This window comes from Sinocyclocheilus rhinocerous, unplaced genomic scaffold, assembly GCF_001515625.1.
Source record: "Sinocyclocheilus rhinocerous isolate Xijiao unplaced genomic scaffold, SAMN03320098_v1.1 scaffold2637, whole genome shotgun sequence".
Classification (NCBI taxonomy): domain Eukaryota; kingdom Metazoa; phylum Chordata; class Actinopteri; order Cypriniformes; family Cyprinidae; genus Sinocyclocheilus; species Sinocyclocheilus rhinocerous.
In genome coordinates this window covers 458-13,474 of record NW_015641805.1, presented here as the reverse complement: position 1 = coordinate 13,474, position 13,017 = coordinate 458, and the positions used below count along the sequence as shown (strand labels likewise).

The 13,017-nt window shown below is 45.0% G+C and overlaps 1 protein-coding gene across 1 annotated transcript in view; it reads left to right on the top strand.

Moving 5' to 3' along the window:
- The window catches only part of LOC107755285 (voltage-dependent R-type calcium channel subunit alpha-1E-like), a 91,075-nt gene extending 79,107 nt beyond the window's left edge, over positions 1-11,968 (top strand). Inside the window, exons 14-20 of the mRNA XM_016572033.1 lie at positions 770-882; positions 1,023-1,154; positions 1,518-1,587; positions 2,087-2,204; positions 2,573-2,640; positions 2,727-2,818; positions 11,134-11,968. Of these exons, the coding sequence (XP_016427519.1) occupies positions 770-882; positions 1,023-1,154; positions 1,518-1,587; positions 2,087-2,204; positions 2,573-2,640; positions 2,727-2,818; positions 11,134-11,968 (1,428 nt within the window). The remainder of the gene's footprint in view (positions 1-769; positions 883-1,022; positions 1,155-1,517; positions 1,588-2,086; positions 2,205-2,572; positions 2,641-2,726; positions 2,819-11,133) is intronic.
- Positions 11,969-13,017: the final 1,049 nt, after the last annotated feature.

Below are 13,017 nucleotides of genomic sequence, written 5' to 3'. Positions count from 1 at the left end.
CGTTTTCCTCTTTTGTTTTTTATCCACCATCTCTATCTTACTGTCACTTGGCTCGCTAATGTCCGTCCTGTGCACTGAACCCTCTCCTCCACATCATGAGTAGACACGCCCCTTACTGCTGATTGGCTACAAATTTGTTTTACTAGTCGGCCCGAATCAGTTTTCTAAAGCGTTTTTGAAAAATTGCTTACCCCACCTTTAATTATAATTCAGTTTTAGTTCTGGACTGTGTCAATATATAATGATTAGCTATTGGCTAATCTTTAATTGAATCAGAACATTTGTACCTGGCCCTTTCCATGAATACAGATCCTGTTACATTTTTTTAAATGAGTAAATCTCATGTTTTCTGTTTGAAAACTATAAAACTTGTTCAATCAAATAACATTCTATCTAACATGCAATTAATGTTTGATTTAATTTTGTATTAAATGTATATATATATATATATTTATATATATATATATATATATATATTGCATATGTATACATACATACAGACAGACAGACAGACAGATAGATAGATAGATAGATAGATAGTCTTTAATACCATTGTGTGGTTTCATTGTTGAATTTCAGTAGGTAAGTAGCATTTGTTGTGCTCCATACATCGCTACACAACTGACAACAGACAATGGACCTTTTTTCCTTGTGAAATTTTGAAGAAATTTTGCTAATGTGACCGCACCTTTAGACAGAATTTTTTTGACATCATTAACATCATCATTTTGGCATATTTAAAGAGGTAAAATTCCTGAATTCTATCCAGGTGATAGTGGGCAGCATTTTTGAGGTGCTCTGGGGGTTCTTCAGACCTGGCACATCCTTTGGGATCAGCGTTCTGCGTGCCTTGCGATTGTTGAGAATTTTCAAGATCACAAAGTAAGTGCACGCTTGTCTGGAATAACAGCCTCTTGGGTTTGTTTGCTTCTTGCAGAGACAATAATCTATTTATTGACGTCTTTGCTCTGTTCTGGTTGTCCCTATTTTGAACTTAGAGATGCTGTATTTGTGTTGTTAAGGTACTGGGCGTCCCTGAGGAACCTGGTTGTGTCTCTGATGAGCTCCATGAAGTCTATTATCAGTTTGCTCTTCCTGCTTTTCCTCTTCATTTTGGTCTTTGCACTTCTGGGCATGCAGCTCTTTGGTGGAAGGTAATATCTTATCAGTCTAAGCACAGACAGTGCCCGTAGACTTAAATTTGGATTTATGACTGAAAATGTCTGAATGCTACACCTGTAGTTATGAGCTGCTCTTTATGTCATTTGCAATAACAATGTTAAACCTTCAGCTTGCTTTAATCCTGACTCAACAATACCCATATCAAACATGGCATCAAATTTCATGCAAAAAAAAACAATGTTTAGAGTGGAACTCTATGTGACAGGTGTAGCAAGACAATAGAAAATAGATCAGGTTCAACCGGTTGGAGAAAAGCAAATAATCTATTATTCAGTAACCTGGTCAGACACATTTTGAATAAAATGGCTTGCAAATAGGTGTTTTTTCCTTTACAGGTTCATCTTTGAAGACTACACACCCACTAATTTTGACACTTTTCCAGCAGCCATCATGACAGTGTTTCAAGTAAGATTTCACCCTGTTGTAATCTGAGTATAATGCAAGAGACCGGATGTTTCTTAGTGAAAAATGGCTTAGAATGAAGGCTAATTAATTAGACCAAGATTTAATTGCACAGATAGAGAGGAAATTAGGATCAGAGTGCAGAACAAAAACATACTTAGTCACAAAACATAATCTATCTTCCCTTTATAATAATGAAAACAAAAAAAGGTCCAGCACAGAAAAAAATACCTTTAGGCCCAAACAAAATTTGTAGATTTTGTTTATGTGGCAAATTTGTGGGAAAAATCATTAAAATTCTGGGGAATGGAATTTGGTAAAATATGTTATTGGTATCCCTTTTATTGGTTGCAGAAAGCATTATCAGATTAGCCGAAATATTTAATAGACAGTCACAGACATGCAAGGAAAAGTATCTGTCAAATTATTCTGCTGAAATATGGGAAGTTCTCTGTGAAGTTGGATTCCACGTGGGCCTGAAATAAGTTCACTGTGTTTCTAGATTCTCACTGGCGAGGACTGGAATGAAGTCATGTACAATGGAATCCGGTCTCAAGGTGGCGTGAAGTCAGGGATGTGGTCATCTGTCTACTTCATTGTTCTGACTCTGTTTGGAAATTGTATCCTACGTTGATTCTTTCTCTATCCATGACCAGCAATACCTAGTGTGTGTGTGTGTGTGTGCTATTCTTCAGGTCTTCAATAATTTTTAAGTCAACATGAAATCAAAATTGACCTTATTTACTTCTTAATACACATTCCTTTTCTTTCTGTGCATGATTCTTCACTACAGTTTTCTCTGTGGTCTGTAACTTGCTTTTTTTATTTGCCTGACATTACTAAGCTTATAAGATTAGTGCACGTTTACTTGAAACTCTATGCTGATTGCATAATACTGTATGTTGGGTTAAATCTGTCCTCCTTAGTTTTGGTGGTTATTTCTGTATAGCTCATTGTTTTGAGCCAAAATTCTTGACAAAATGGTCAGATACACTGCTCAACGTCTTCTTGGCTATCGCTGTTGACAATTTGGCCAATGCCCAGGAGCTCACAAAGGTATATCCAGCAAGGTTCTTTTAGCTTTATATGCTGAAGGATTTGTAAGGCAATTGTATAACGAAAAACGCCTTGCTGTTCCAAAGGATGAAGAGGAGGAGGAAGAGGCGTTTAATCAGAAACATGCCCTGCAGAAAGCCAAGGAGGTTGGGCCCATGTCCTCTTTCATGTCCTCAGAGTAAGTGAACCAAGTACACCCTTGCCTGCTCATTCGCCCTCTCACAAGAGATGCTAAAATACAAACTAACACTACTAACACCAGTCTTATGTCTGAGATATTTTAGTCTGGTTTCAGAGACATCTAAATTGGCATGTCTGCCAAGTATACCTGTAGGACTTTGCAGCTTCAGTACCTGGCCAAATTGACCTAGATGCACAAGCTAGTTTGAGGCTACAGGGATATTGCTGTATTGTTGCCAGAGTATGTAAACAGTTGAAGTCTTTGCTTTTACAGATATGTCTTTCACTCAGTACCGTTTAAATCAAATGCTACACAGTTACAGAAACAGTAAAGAAAAAGTATTACAACTTTGAGGGTTTCGCTTTCCCAGATAGTTTGCGAGAGGCAGTTACTTGAGACCAACAAAATAATTTACCATTGTTGAAGGTTGTACACAATGTTCTTTCGGTTGAATGCGTAGGGATTTTTGGGACTCTTTATTCTCGAAGCACAATAATTTGCTTCAAAATCAACAGTAAGTTGTCATAGCAACCGGCAAGCTTCCCAGTCTTTGCAGGGATGAGTCTATTATGTTGTCATAGAGACGATTTTTTTCCCATCAAAAAGAGAATTATAGAGTTTTGAATGCCTTTACACTGGTCAGCCTGGATATGTAGTCATATGTTATATCCTTTGCAAGAACAGAAAAGGCATCCAGCTAGCCTAAATCTCAAAACATAAAGAGAATCTGATAGCTAAAAAGGGAGGTTAACCCACAGATAAAAGTTTCTATAACTGGAGTTTATACACACATGCATCTTTCTGTGATTTTGGGAATTTAACACTGCATGGATGTGTGATGTCAGACTCCTGTAGTTGAGCATGTGCAAGTTGAGATGACCAGTCATAATGTGTCCTCAACGTTACAATCCAATCACCTTTACATCTCTTGATTGATCTAGATGCTTTAGAATCTAATTTTAAATTTTTTTTTTTTCATTGATAGCACAGTACATTTAGTGACTTGAGTGAGTTTTGGATGCTGAATTGAGAGTGGTTATATATCAGGAAAGTCCCCGTAAACATGGATTCACCTCTGCTAACATGCTATTTAATGCTGGAGGTGATATATAGGGTGCTTCCTGAACCCATTACGTACTGTGACTAAAAGGGGAAAAAGTCAAGCGTGAAGTTTTCAGTCAAGAAATGTAAAATCAGGGTCCAAAATAACTTTTTGCCTATGGCAAGTGATATGAGAAAAATGATACATGAATGTATATATATGACAATTAGGGATGTAACAATTCACTTAACTTACAATGCGATATGATTCACGATACAGATTTCACAATACAATTTTCTCACAATATTTTTGAACAAAATGTCATTTAAGGCAAATTATAAATGAAAAGATGTCCTTTCATTATTTCTCAGAAGAGGCTTTACTGTCAATTTTGAATGATGAGAGACTAATATAATACATGTTTGCTGGACAATTACAGAAAACAAAATCAAACAAACAAGATTCTGTATGAGGCAATGGAGGCCATACCTTTGTCAGAATAAATTGATGTATGATGTGAATACCACAGGGTCTCTTCTCTACTGCATTTTGGGAGATAATGCGAGAGCTGATTGTCAGTGAACTCAGACTGGAAATTGTGTCCTGTGGCATTTGGATCTTGCATGTTTACTTCAAAGTTTTAAAAAAAAGGCTGTTGCAGCATGTCCGAAACTGCTTGACGAGAACTGGGAAATGAATGCATGTCTTCAGTTAGCATGACAACTATGGACGTCATCCCTGGGAAATGCATATGTATGACCAGTTGACTACTAAAGAAATGAATCAGGGTGCTCTCTCTTTCTGATATTGTGTGCTTATGCATATGGATCCCATTTATATATGTCTTATATCTGTGCCATGATTCTTACTGTCTCAGCATTTCAAAATGTTCCAGAATACTGTATTTGTTGCTTCTTATCTAATATAATTACCATCATGTTATCATGTGACGCTTTGCTGCCCTGCTACGCAGCCCAAAACTTTTTTCTTTTAAATTTTTAAAAAAACTTAGTGTAACTTTAGTTTATAATCAGAAATAGTATAAATACAACATGTTAAATGTAAAAAAATTGGCTTTAGCAGAGCATTGAAATACAACTGGAAAACGTATGTCGGAACTGACCGACGAATTGGGGATCGCTTTGGGAGACCAATCTACTTCGAGTGTAAAAAAAACGAGCCAATGTACATTGGCATGCGATAATTGCCACAGCTGCTCTGCGCTGCAGCGCGAGTATTTAATGAGCAGCCGGTGCTTCGCATATTTGCTTTTCCACTGAGGAGCCGAGCTAGTGACTCGGCCGTACAGCGGAGGTACAACGACTGTGGTTACGGGACGTACGTCTCCGTTCCCTCTTTCAGGGAACGAGGGTTAGACGTTCCCTTTCAGTCGGTCACGTTCCGACGAATTGGGGATATCTACCAACATGCCACTGTCGCTGGCCTTTCCAGCGCTCTGCTTGAGACTCCTGGACCGCCCCCAACTGTTGGAGCGGGAGTCAGGGCTCTAAGCAGGGAAGGTCAGTCACAGCTGTTCCGCAAGACTCACTCAGTGTGACTATTTGGATAACGCTGGGAAAGCGTGCCCTAAAAGGGAAGGGGATGCTGTGGAAGCCACATCCTGTCCGTAGGAAGCAAAATGTGGTGGTTAAACATATGGACTAGCCAATAAGGGTAATACAACATATGGAAGTCTCTGGGGTGGTTCCAGCCTAGTTCTAGGGGGGAAGGAACACCAGCAGAGACGACAGGAGGGAAAGACACGTGCTAGCCGGCCTAGGTAGACTTACCGTGGAAGAATACACATATGGGATCGCTGCAGGGACCACTACATATGGACACCCAGCCTAACACAGGTTCCACAACGCATACGAGTGTAGGCCTGGCGTCAGACGCTCCGCCACGTCTGACTGCCAGGGGGTGACGGAGGAACTCACAGGGTTAGCCATTTCTGGGGAACTCTACTGGAGCAATAGAAGCACGTATCCGGCCCAGCGGGCGGGAGTGGCGTTGCAAGCCGAGGTAGGACGAGGAGGGTTCAACCTCCTCGCCCCTCTAAGGAACCTGACGACAAGGTCATGCTTACCAAGAGACTTACCATCAACTGCATTGTGATGTGCGGCAATTGCGGCAACATACACTTTCAGGGTGGAAGGAGACAGCCTTCGCTCCAACCTCTCTTGCAGGAAGGAAAGCACGACTCTGACCGGACATCTTCGGGGGTCTTCCCGATGGAAAGTACACCAATCAACGAACAGGTTCCACTTCAAAGCATAGAGGCGCCTCATAGAGGGGGCTCTAGCGGAAGTGATAGTGTCTACCACTGATTGGGGTAGGTCACCACCTAGAACCAAAGTTTCCAGAGGTCTGGACGCGGGTGCCATAGGGTGCCCCGTCTCTGAGAAAGCAGATCCTTCCTCAGAGGAATGGGCCAAGAAGGGGCTGTCGCGAGGAGCATAAGATCCGAGAACTTGGGCCAGTATGGCGCAACTACCAGGACCTGCTCCTCGTCCTCCCTGACTTTGCACAGTGTCTGTATGAGAAGGCTCACTGGGGGAAACGCATATTTGCGAATGCCCTGGGGCCAGCTGTGCGCCAGCGCATCCGTGCCGAGGGTGCCCTTGGTCAGAGAATAAAACAGCTGGCAATGGGTTGAGTCCGGAGAGGCAAACAGGTCTACCTGTGCGGCTCCGAAGAGTACGCAACAGTCGCAGTATTGTCCGTACGGACCAGCACGTGCTTGCCATGTAGCAGTCCTTTGAGGCGGCCCAGCACAAAACGAGGGACCGGTTTGATCGAGTCCTTCGCCAGTAGGATGTCGATCTCCGTCAGTAAGACAGGGGCATCGCTGCTCCGCACCGAGGGGAAGTGGATGCCCCTGAACTTGGGGGGACACCGGGCGAACTGAATCGCATAGCCGAGTCTGATGGTACGGATGAGCCAGTGAGACGGGCTGGGAAGCGCTAGCCAGGCTCCCAGACACCATGCAAGCGTGACCAACGGAACCACAGACGTACCCAGGGTGGGTTAGCGAGGTGGAACACAGGCACTCGACATTGAGGTGGCCCGAAGTGGAGTCTGCATGTGCTGTGCCACACTTACCTGGTTCCAAGGTGGGGCAGGGGGTGTGAGAGAAGGCCTGGTGGAGTCCTCGACCCACACACTGCTGCCTGCTGACGAAGAGAGAGGGGGAAGGGAGTGGCAAGGTGTTTGCAACACGTCGCACACTGCCAACCGCACCCTCTTGTGACCCAGAGATAGAGGAAATTGCTCGTTTTTTTTAAATGTGGGTACTGCTGAACTCCGAGGAGCCAGCGGAGGAACAAAAACAAAAGGAAACAAAGGATTCTCCACCCGTCCCTCCTCCGGGGGAGTGGTCCGGACACCATCTCCCGGAGAGCAGATCCTCCCATCTCTGGGTCGCCCGTCTCAGGGCCGCTTGCCCTTACGCTTACCGCCTGGTTTGGCGGGGGCCTGGACGGGCTGGGCGTTCCCCTTGCGGCCAGCCGCCTGCCGCCTAGGTGGAGGCTGCTGCTTAGGCTGAGCAGGGGCGGAGGTGGCCGCCGGGGGGCGCTCGGCGATGAGCAGATGAAGGCGCTGCAGCCGACGACTGGGTGGAGGCAGCAGCTGGTCGTCGGGGCAGGATGTGCTTAAGCGCCTCCGTCTGCTTCTGTGCCGCTGAAAACTGCTGGGCAAAGTTTTCAACAGCGTCGCCGAAGAGGCCGGCCTGACAGACAGGGGCATTGAGGAACCGAACTTTGTCGGGCTCACGCATATCTGCCAGGTTCAGCCACAGGTGGCGCTCCTGGACCACTAAGGGGGCTGGGGAGCGCTAGCCAGGCTCCCAGACACCGTGCAAGCAGAACCAACGGAACCACAGACGTACCCGGGGTGGGGCAGCGAGGTGGAACACAGGCACTTGATTCAGGAGGCACTGAGTCGGCCCGAAGTGGAGTCTGCGTGTGCTGCGCCATACTTACCTGGTTCCAGGGTGGGGCAGAGGATGTGAGAGAAGGCCTGGTGGAGTCCCCGACCCACACACTGCTGCCTGCTGGTGAAGAGAGAGGGGGAAGGGAGTGGCAAGGTGTTTGCGCCCTCTTGTGACCCAGAGATAGAGGAATTTACTCTTTTTTTGAAAATGTGGGTACCGCTGGACTCCGAGGAGCCAGCGGAGGAACAAAAACAAAAGGAAATAAAGGATTCTCCACCTGGCCCTCTTCCGGACACCATCTCCCGGAGAGCAGATCCTCCCATCTCTGGGTCGCCCGTCTCAGGGCCGCTTGCCCTTACGCTTACCGCCTGGTTTGGCGGGGGCCTGGACGCGCTGGGCATTCCCCTTGCGGCCAGCCGCCTGCCGCCTAGGTGGAGGCTGCTGCTTAGGCTGAGCAGGGGCGGAGGTGGCCGCCGGGGGGCGCCCTCGGCGACGAGCAGATGAAGGCGCTGCAGCCGATGACTGGGTGGAGGCAGCAGCTGGTCGTCGGGGCAGGATGTGCTTAAGCGCCTCCGTCTGCTTCTGTGCCGCTGAAAACTGCTGGGCAAAGTTTTCTGGGGGGAGCTCCACGTACCCCTTAGCCGCCCCGCCATCGAGGGTAGTGAGGGAGGAAGAAGGACCAGACCGGCTTAGGGCAGAAAAAGGTGCTGTCCACGATTTAGTCACCTCTTCATGCACCTCCGGAAAGAAAGGTACTGGGGCGGAGCGCTGAGAACCAGCACGGGCCGCTCCAAGAAACCAATCGTCCAGCCGCGAGGGTTCGGGACACGTTGGAGGGTTCCACTCGAGCCCGACACTTGCGGCAGCCCGGGAAAGTATAGTAGCCATCTCTGGGTCTGACTCGGGCAATGCTGACACACCCGAAGGAGGCAGCGCAGCCGAATCTTCATCCCCGGAGGACATACACCCACCCTCCGATGCAGCGACCAACATCTGGTCCTCCGGGGGATCCCCAAAAGTGACGACTGGTGCCGCACGAGGCGGACCAGCACGCCCTCTTGGAGGCTTTACTGGTTGCAGTGTCATGGAGGAGTGAGGAGCCCGAGGAGTTTGACTCGGCGGGGTATTCCTCACTGTAATCCTCAGGTCACCTAGGTTATTAACCGAAGTAGGCTTCTTCTGAGCTGGCCCAGAAGAAGAACTAGATCGGGGAATATACGAAGGGGCTCCAGTCCTTTCAAGATACTGGAGTCTCGACCTTAACACCGAGATGGTCATGTTCCCGCAGTGAGAACATGTACCATCCATGAGTGCCACCTCAGCATGTGCGAGGCCCAAACACGTGAGGGAGTAATCATGACCATCACCGGGGGCCAGGTAGCGACCGCATCCAGTAGCACACGGTCTGAATGACATCTTGAAAAAGACGCAGGGTCAAACCGTGTGTGCTCTTTTAGGAATTTGCTCTCTACTGGTGCTGAAACGCACTGGGGAAATGGCCGCGGCTACACAACAGTGCAAATAGTGCAAGCCTGTTGTGAGCACTCACACTCGTTGAAGACGCACTCTCCAGCGAGCTGTGAGAACAGCTGTTTTTGCTCCCTCGTGAGATCGCGACCAACACTGTCAGCGCCGTCACACCCGCACCAGACACGCAGAGGCTCCTTCCCAATGAGCAGCTCGTCTTCCACCACTTTCAAAAGAAAACACACGCGCAGGAACAGCACATGTGTTCTGCTCCGAAGCGAAAAGCAAATATGCGACGCACCGGCTGCTCATTAAATACTCGCACTGCAGCGCAGAGCAGCTGTGGCAATTATCGCATGCCAATGTGCATTGGCTCATTTTTCTTACACTCGAAGTAGATTGGTCTCCCAAAGCGATCCCCAATTCGTCGGTCAGTTCCGACGTACGTCGAACGTGACCGACTGAAAGGGAACAGTATTTGTCTCGACTTTAGTCAATGACCTTTTTGGGCTGTGATGCTTGGCTTGTTTTGTCCTTGTTCTCGAAAGCACTAATGTCTTGTTTTCAACCAATCGCTCATTGATTACACGGACCACACAAGAGTACAAGTACCAGTAAGTAATAGTCTGTTTATTTCAATTTTAACATTCAGCACCCCCTAATTTATCTATCTGGGTGAAGCTTTCTGTTCCACCATCTCTATCAAATGTCTGATTTCACATTTTCAAGTCTGATCTTTGGTTGGAATTTGATTTGTCAGTTTCCTGCAATGATGTTTCCTGCAATCTTTTTTCTCTCCCCATTCTGAATCAACTCTATTTCCAGTTTCGCTGTTTCGTTTTTCACTTTGATATTGCAACTCTATCCAGTTGTTTAGCATCTCTGCTGTCGTTACAAGCTGGACCATGAATTCCAGTCACACAAAAATACAAAGTCATGAAAACAAAATTAATGGACCCTTTCTACCACATGTTGCAGAGTACTTATTAACAACATTCTGTTAAATATTTTGCCCACAGATACTTCAATTCTCATATTCAGCTACCCTGCTGGCCTGACCAGTACACCTGGTCACCATGATGTTGTTTTTTTTTATGTCGGTGCCCTACATATTTCTTAACTAGTAAAATGTTCTTGGTGAACCAGCTGTCAACTGAATGATCTAAGCCAGTGGTTCTCGACTGGTGGGTCGCAGGTTTTCTCGGGTAAACACTAAATATCAACATACATTAGATATTTAGAATAGCAATATAAATAGTCTTATCAATATTTAATAGGAAGGAATTTTTTTTTTGTAATTTGTCCAATCAAAATCTACTTAGGTGCAAATTCATCTGCCACTTGGTAGAAGCTGCCCAAGTGTATTCCCATGTGGACAGGTGTGTTTTGTACAATGAATTATTGGCTGCTAAGAGCATGAGTCCATTGAAATTCTAGATACATGTAGAAACCAAACATTCAAACTGTAAAGGTAATGTTAAACTGACAGTAAATTGTTAATTTTGATGGACCAAAATAGCTCATGGTTGGAATAATAAATGTCAATGTTTCATTTTTGAGATTTGTAAAACTTCAGATACATTTTTATAAGCAAAAAAAATTTGAACAAACAATAAATAAATGAATAGATTTTGTTGATTTTTTTTATGTTGTACAGTTTGTTTGTTTTTTATCTCACTTGATGTCCATTGTAGTATAGAGTCCTGAAGCGAAACCAACTGAGAACCACTGGACTAAGTTGGTCTTTTCAGAAGGGTAGAAAGGGTTTTGTTCAGCTCAGTGATAATTTAATGTAAACAATTGTTGTGGCATGGCAGTTGAAACATTTAGTGTGGCATCCAGTCTTATTGTGTCCTCTCTCTTTTTCCTCAGGAGGAGGAGGAGGCCCTACCTGTACAGGAAGCGTGCAATTCACCGGAGCCGTGCGGCTTACTCCTTTGAGGATTCAGAGAGTCTAGCTGATGCTCGTCCACTCAATGCCTCTAACTCTTTCATGTCCAGGAGAGAGAGAAGGAGGAGACTGACCATGTCAGTTTGGGAGCAGAGGACCAGCCAGTTGCGCCGACACAGACAGATGTCCAGCCGCGAGATCCTTTTCAGCAGCCCCAGTGAGGAGCCCGATGGACCACCTGGCTGCCATCACCACAGGAAGCCTGGAATATCTCCATCTAACAGCAAGCGCATAGCCATAGAGACCACAACAACCACCACTATGCCAGAGGCTACCTTGGAGCCACCTATGCCTATGGACATGCCTGTGGATGAGCAAGCTCTGTCCATTCCTATTCCTGAACCCCCTTTAACTATTCCAATACCGGAGCCACCAATGCCTGTGGACATATCTGTCCCTGAATCCCCAGTGACGCTGAACTTACCCCTAACAGAGCCGTCTGAATCAAAAACCTCACCCGAGGGCACTCTGGACATTAACAACCATTGCCCCAGACTGAATGGAAACAGGCGGCAGCGGGCAGTCCGTAAGTACAGGCCTCCTGCGCAGGGGGACACGCTGACCCCTGATATGGGGCCCAGGCCCCGACGCCCACGCCACCGGGAACTTCACACAGATGCAAGGGGTAAAGAGACACAACTAGGAGACGGTGGTGTTGACAGTAGAGAACAAAGGCCAGGGAATGATGGAGATGAAAACGATTTAAAGAATGATGGAGAGATCAGTCCAGATGGCAGAGTGCTTGAACAGAGGTAGTTTGTTTAATTATTTCTTTTGATTTTTATAATTGTATCAGTTTATATACTTTATATACACAACTGTTAAAAAGTTTGGGGACAGTATTTTATTTTTGTAAAGAAAGTAATACTTTTATTTAGCAAGGGCAAATTAAATTGATCAAAAGATATTTATGATATTACAAAAAAATATTTTCTTTTGAACTTTCTATTTATCAAAAAATCCTGAAAAACGGTGTATCATTGTACATCAGCACAACTGATATCAACATTGATAATAATAAGAAATGTTTCTTGAGCACCAAATTAGCATATTATGATAATTTCTGAAGGATCATGTGACACTGAAGACTGGAGTAATGGCTGCTGAATATTCAGCTTTGCAATGTAAAACAAACACGAGTGTCATGTTAAAGGGATAGTTCACCCAAAAATAAAAATTCTGTCATTAATTACTCACTCTCATGTCGTTCCAAACCCATAATTCCTTCAGTTGTCCAAAAATAAAAATTCTGTCATTAATTACTCACTCTCATGTCGTTCCAAACCCATAAGATCTTTGTTCATCTTCGGAACACAAATTAAGATATTTTGATGAAATCCAAGAGCTTTCTGAGCTTACATTTATTTTATCGATGTCCTTACTAAGTTTCTGGGCCTTGACCTTGGTAGTTGCTGTCTATGCAGGGTCAGAAAGCTCTTGGATTTCTTCAATAATATCTTAATTTGTGTTCCCAAGATGAATGAAGCTCTTAAGGGTTTGGATCGACATCAGGGTGAGTAATTAAAGGTGGGGTAAGGGATTTTTCTTTAAACGCTTTAACATTGGCTACCAGAAATCGCTTACCCCACCTTTAATGACAGAATGTTAATTTCTGGGTGAACTATTCCTTTAACCACTAGGGCTGGATTTTGACACAAATTTCACGATTCGATTTGATTCTCATTCACAAGCTTGCGATTCGATTCAATTCAACATCGATTATTTTGGATATATATCAGTACAGTACATGCCAAATTTTCTCAAGGAAAAAAATCTCTCAACTAATGCTGTAAAATATACATGAG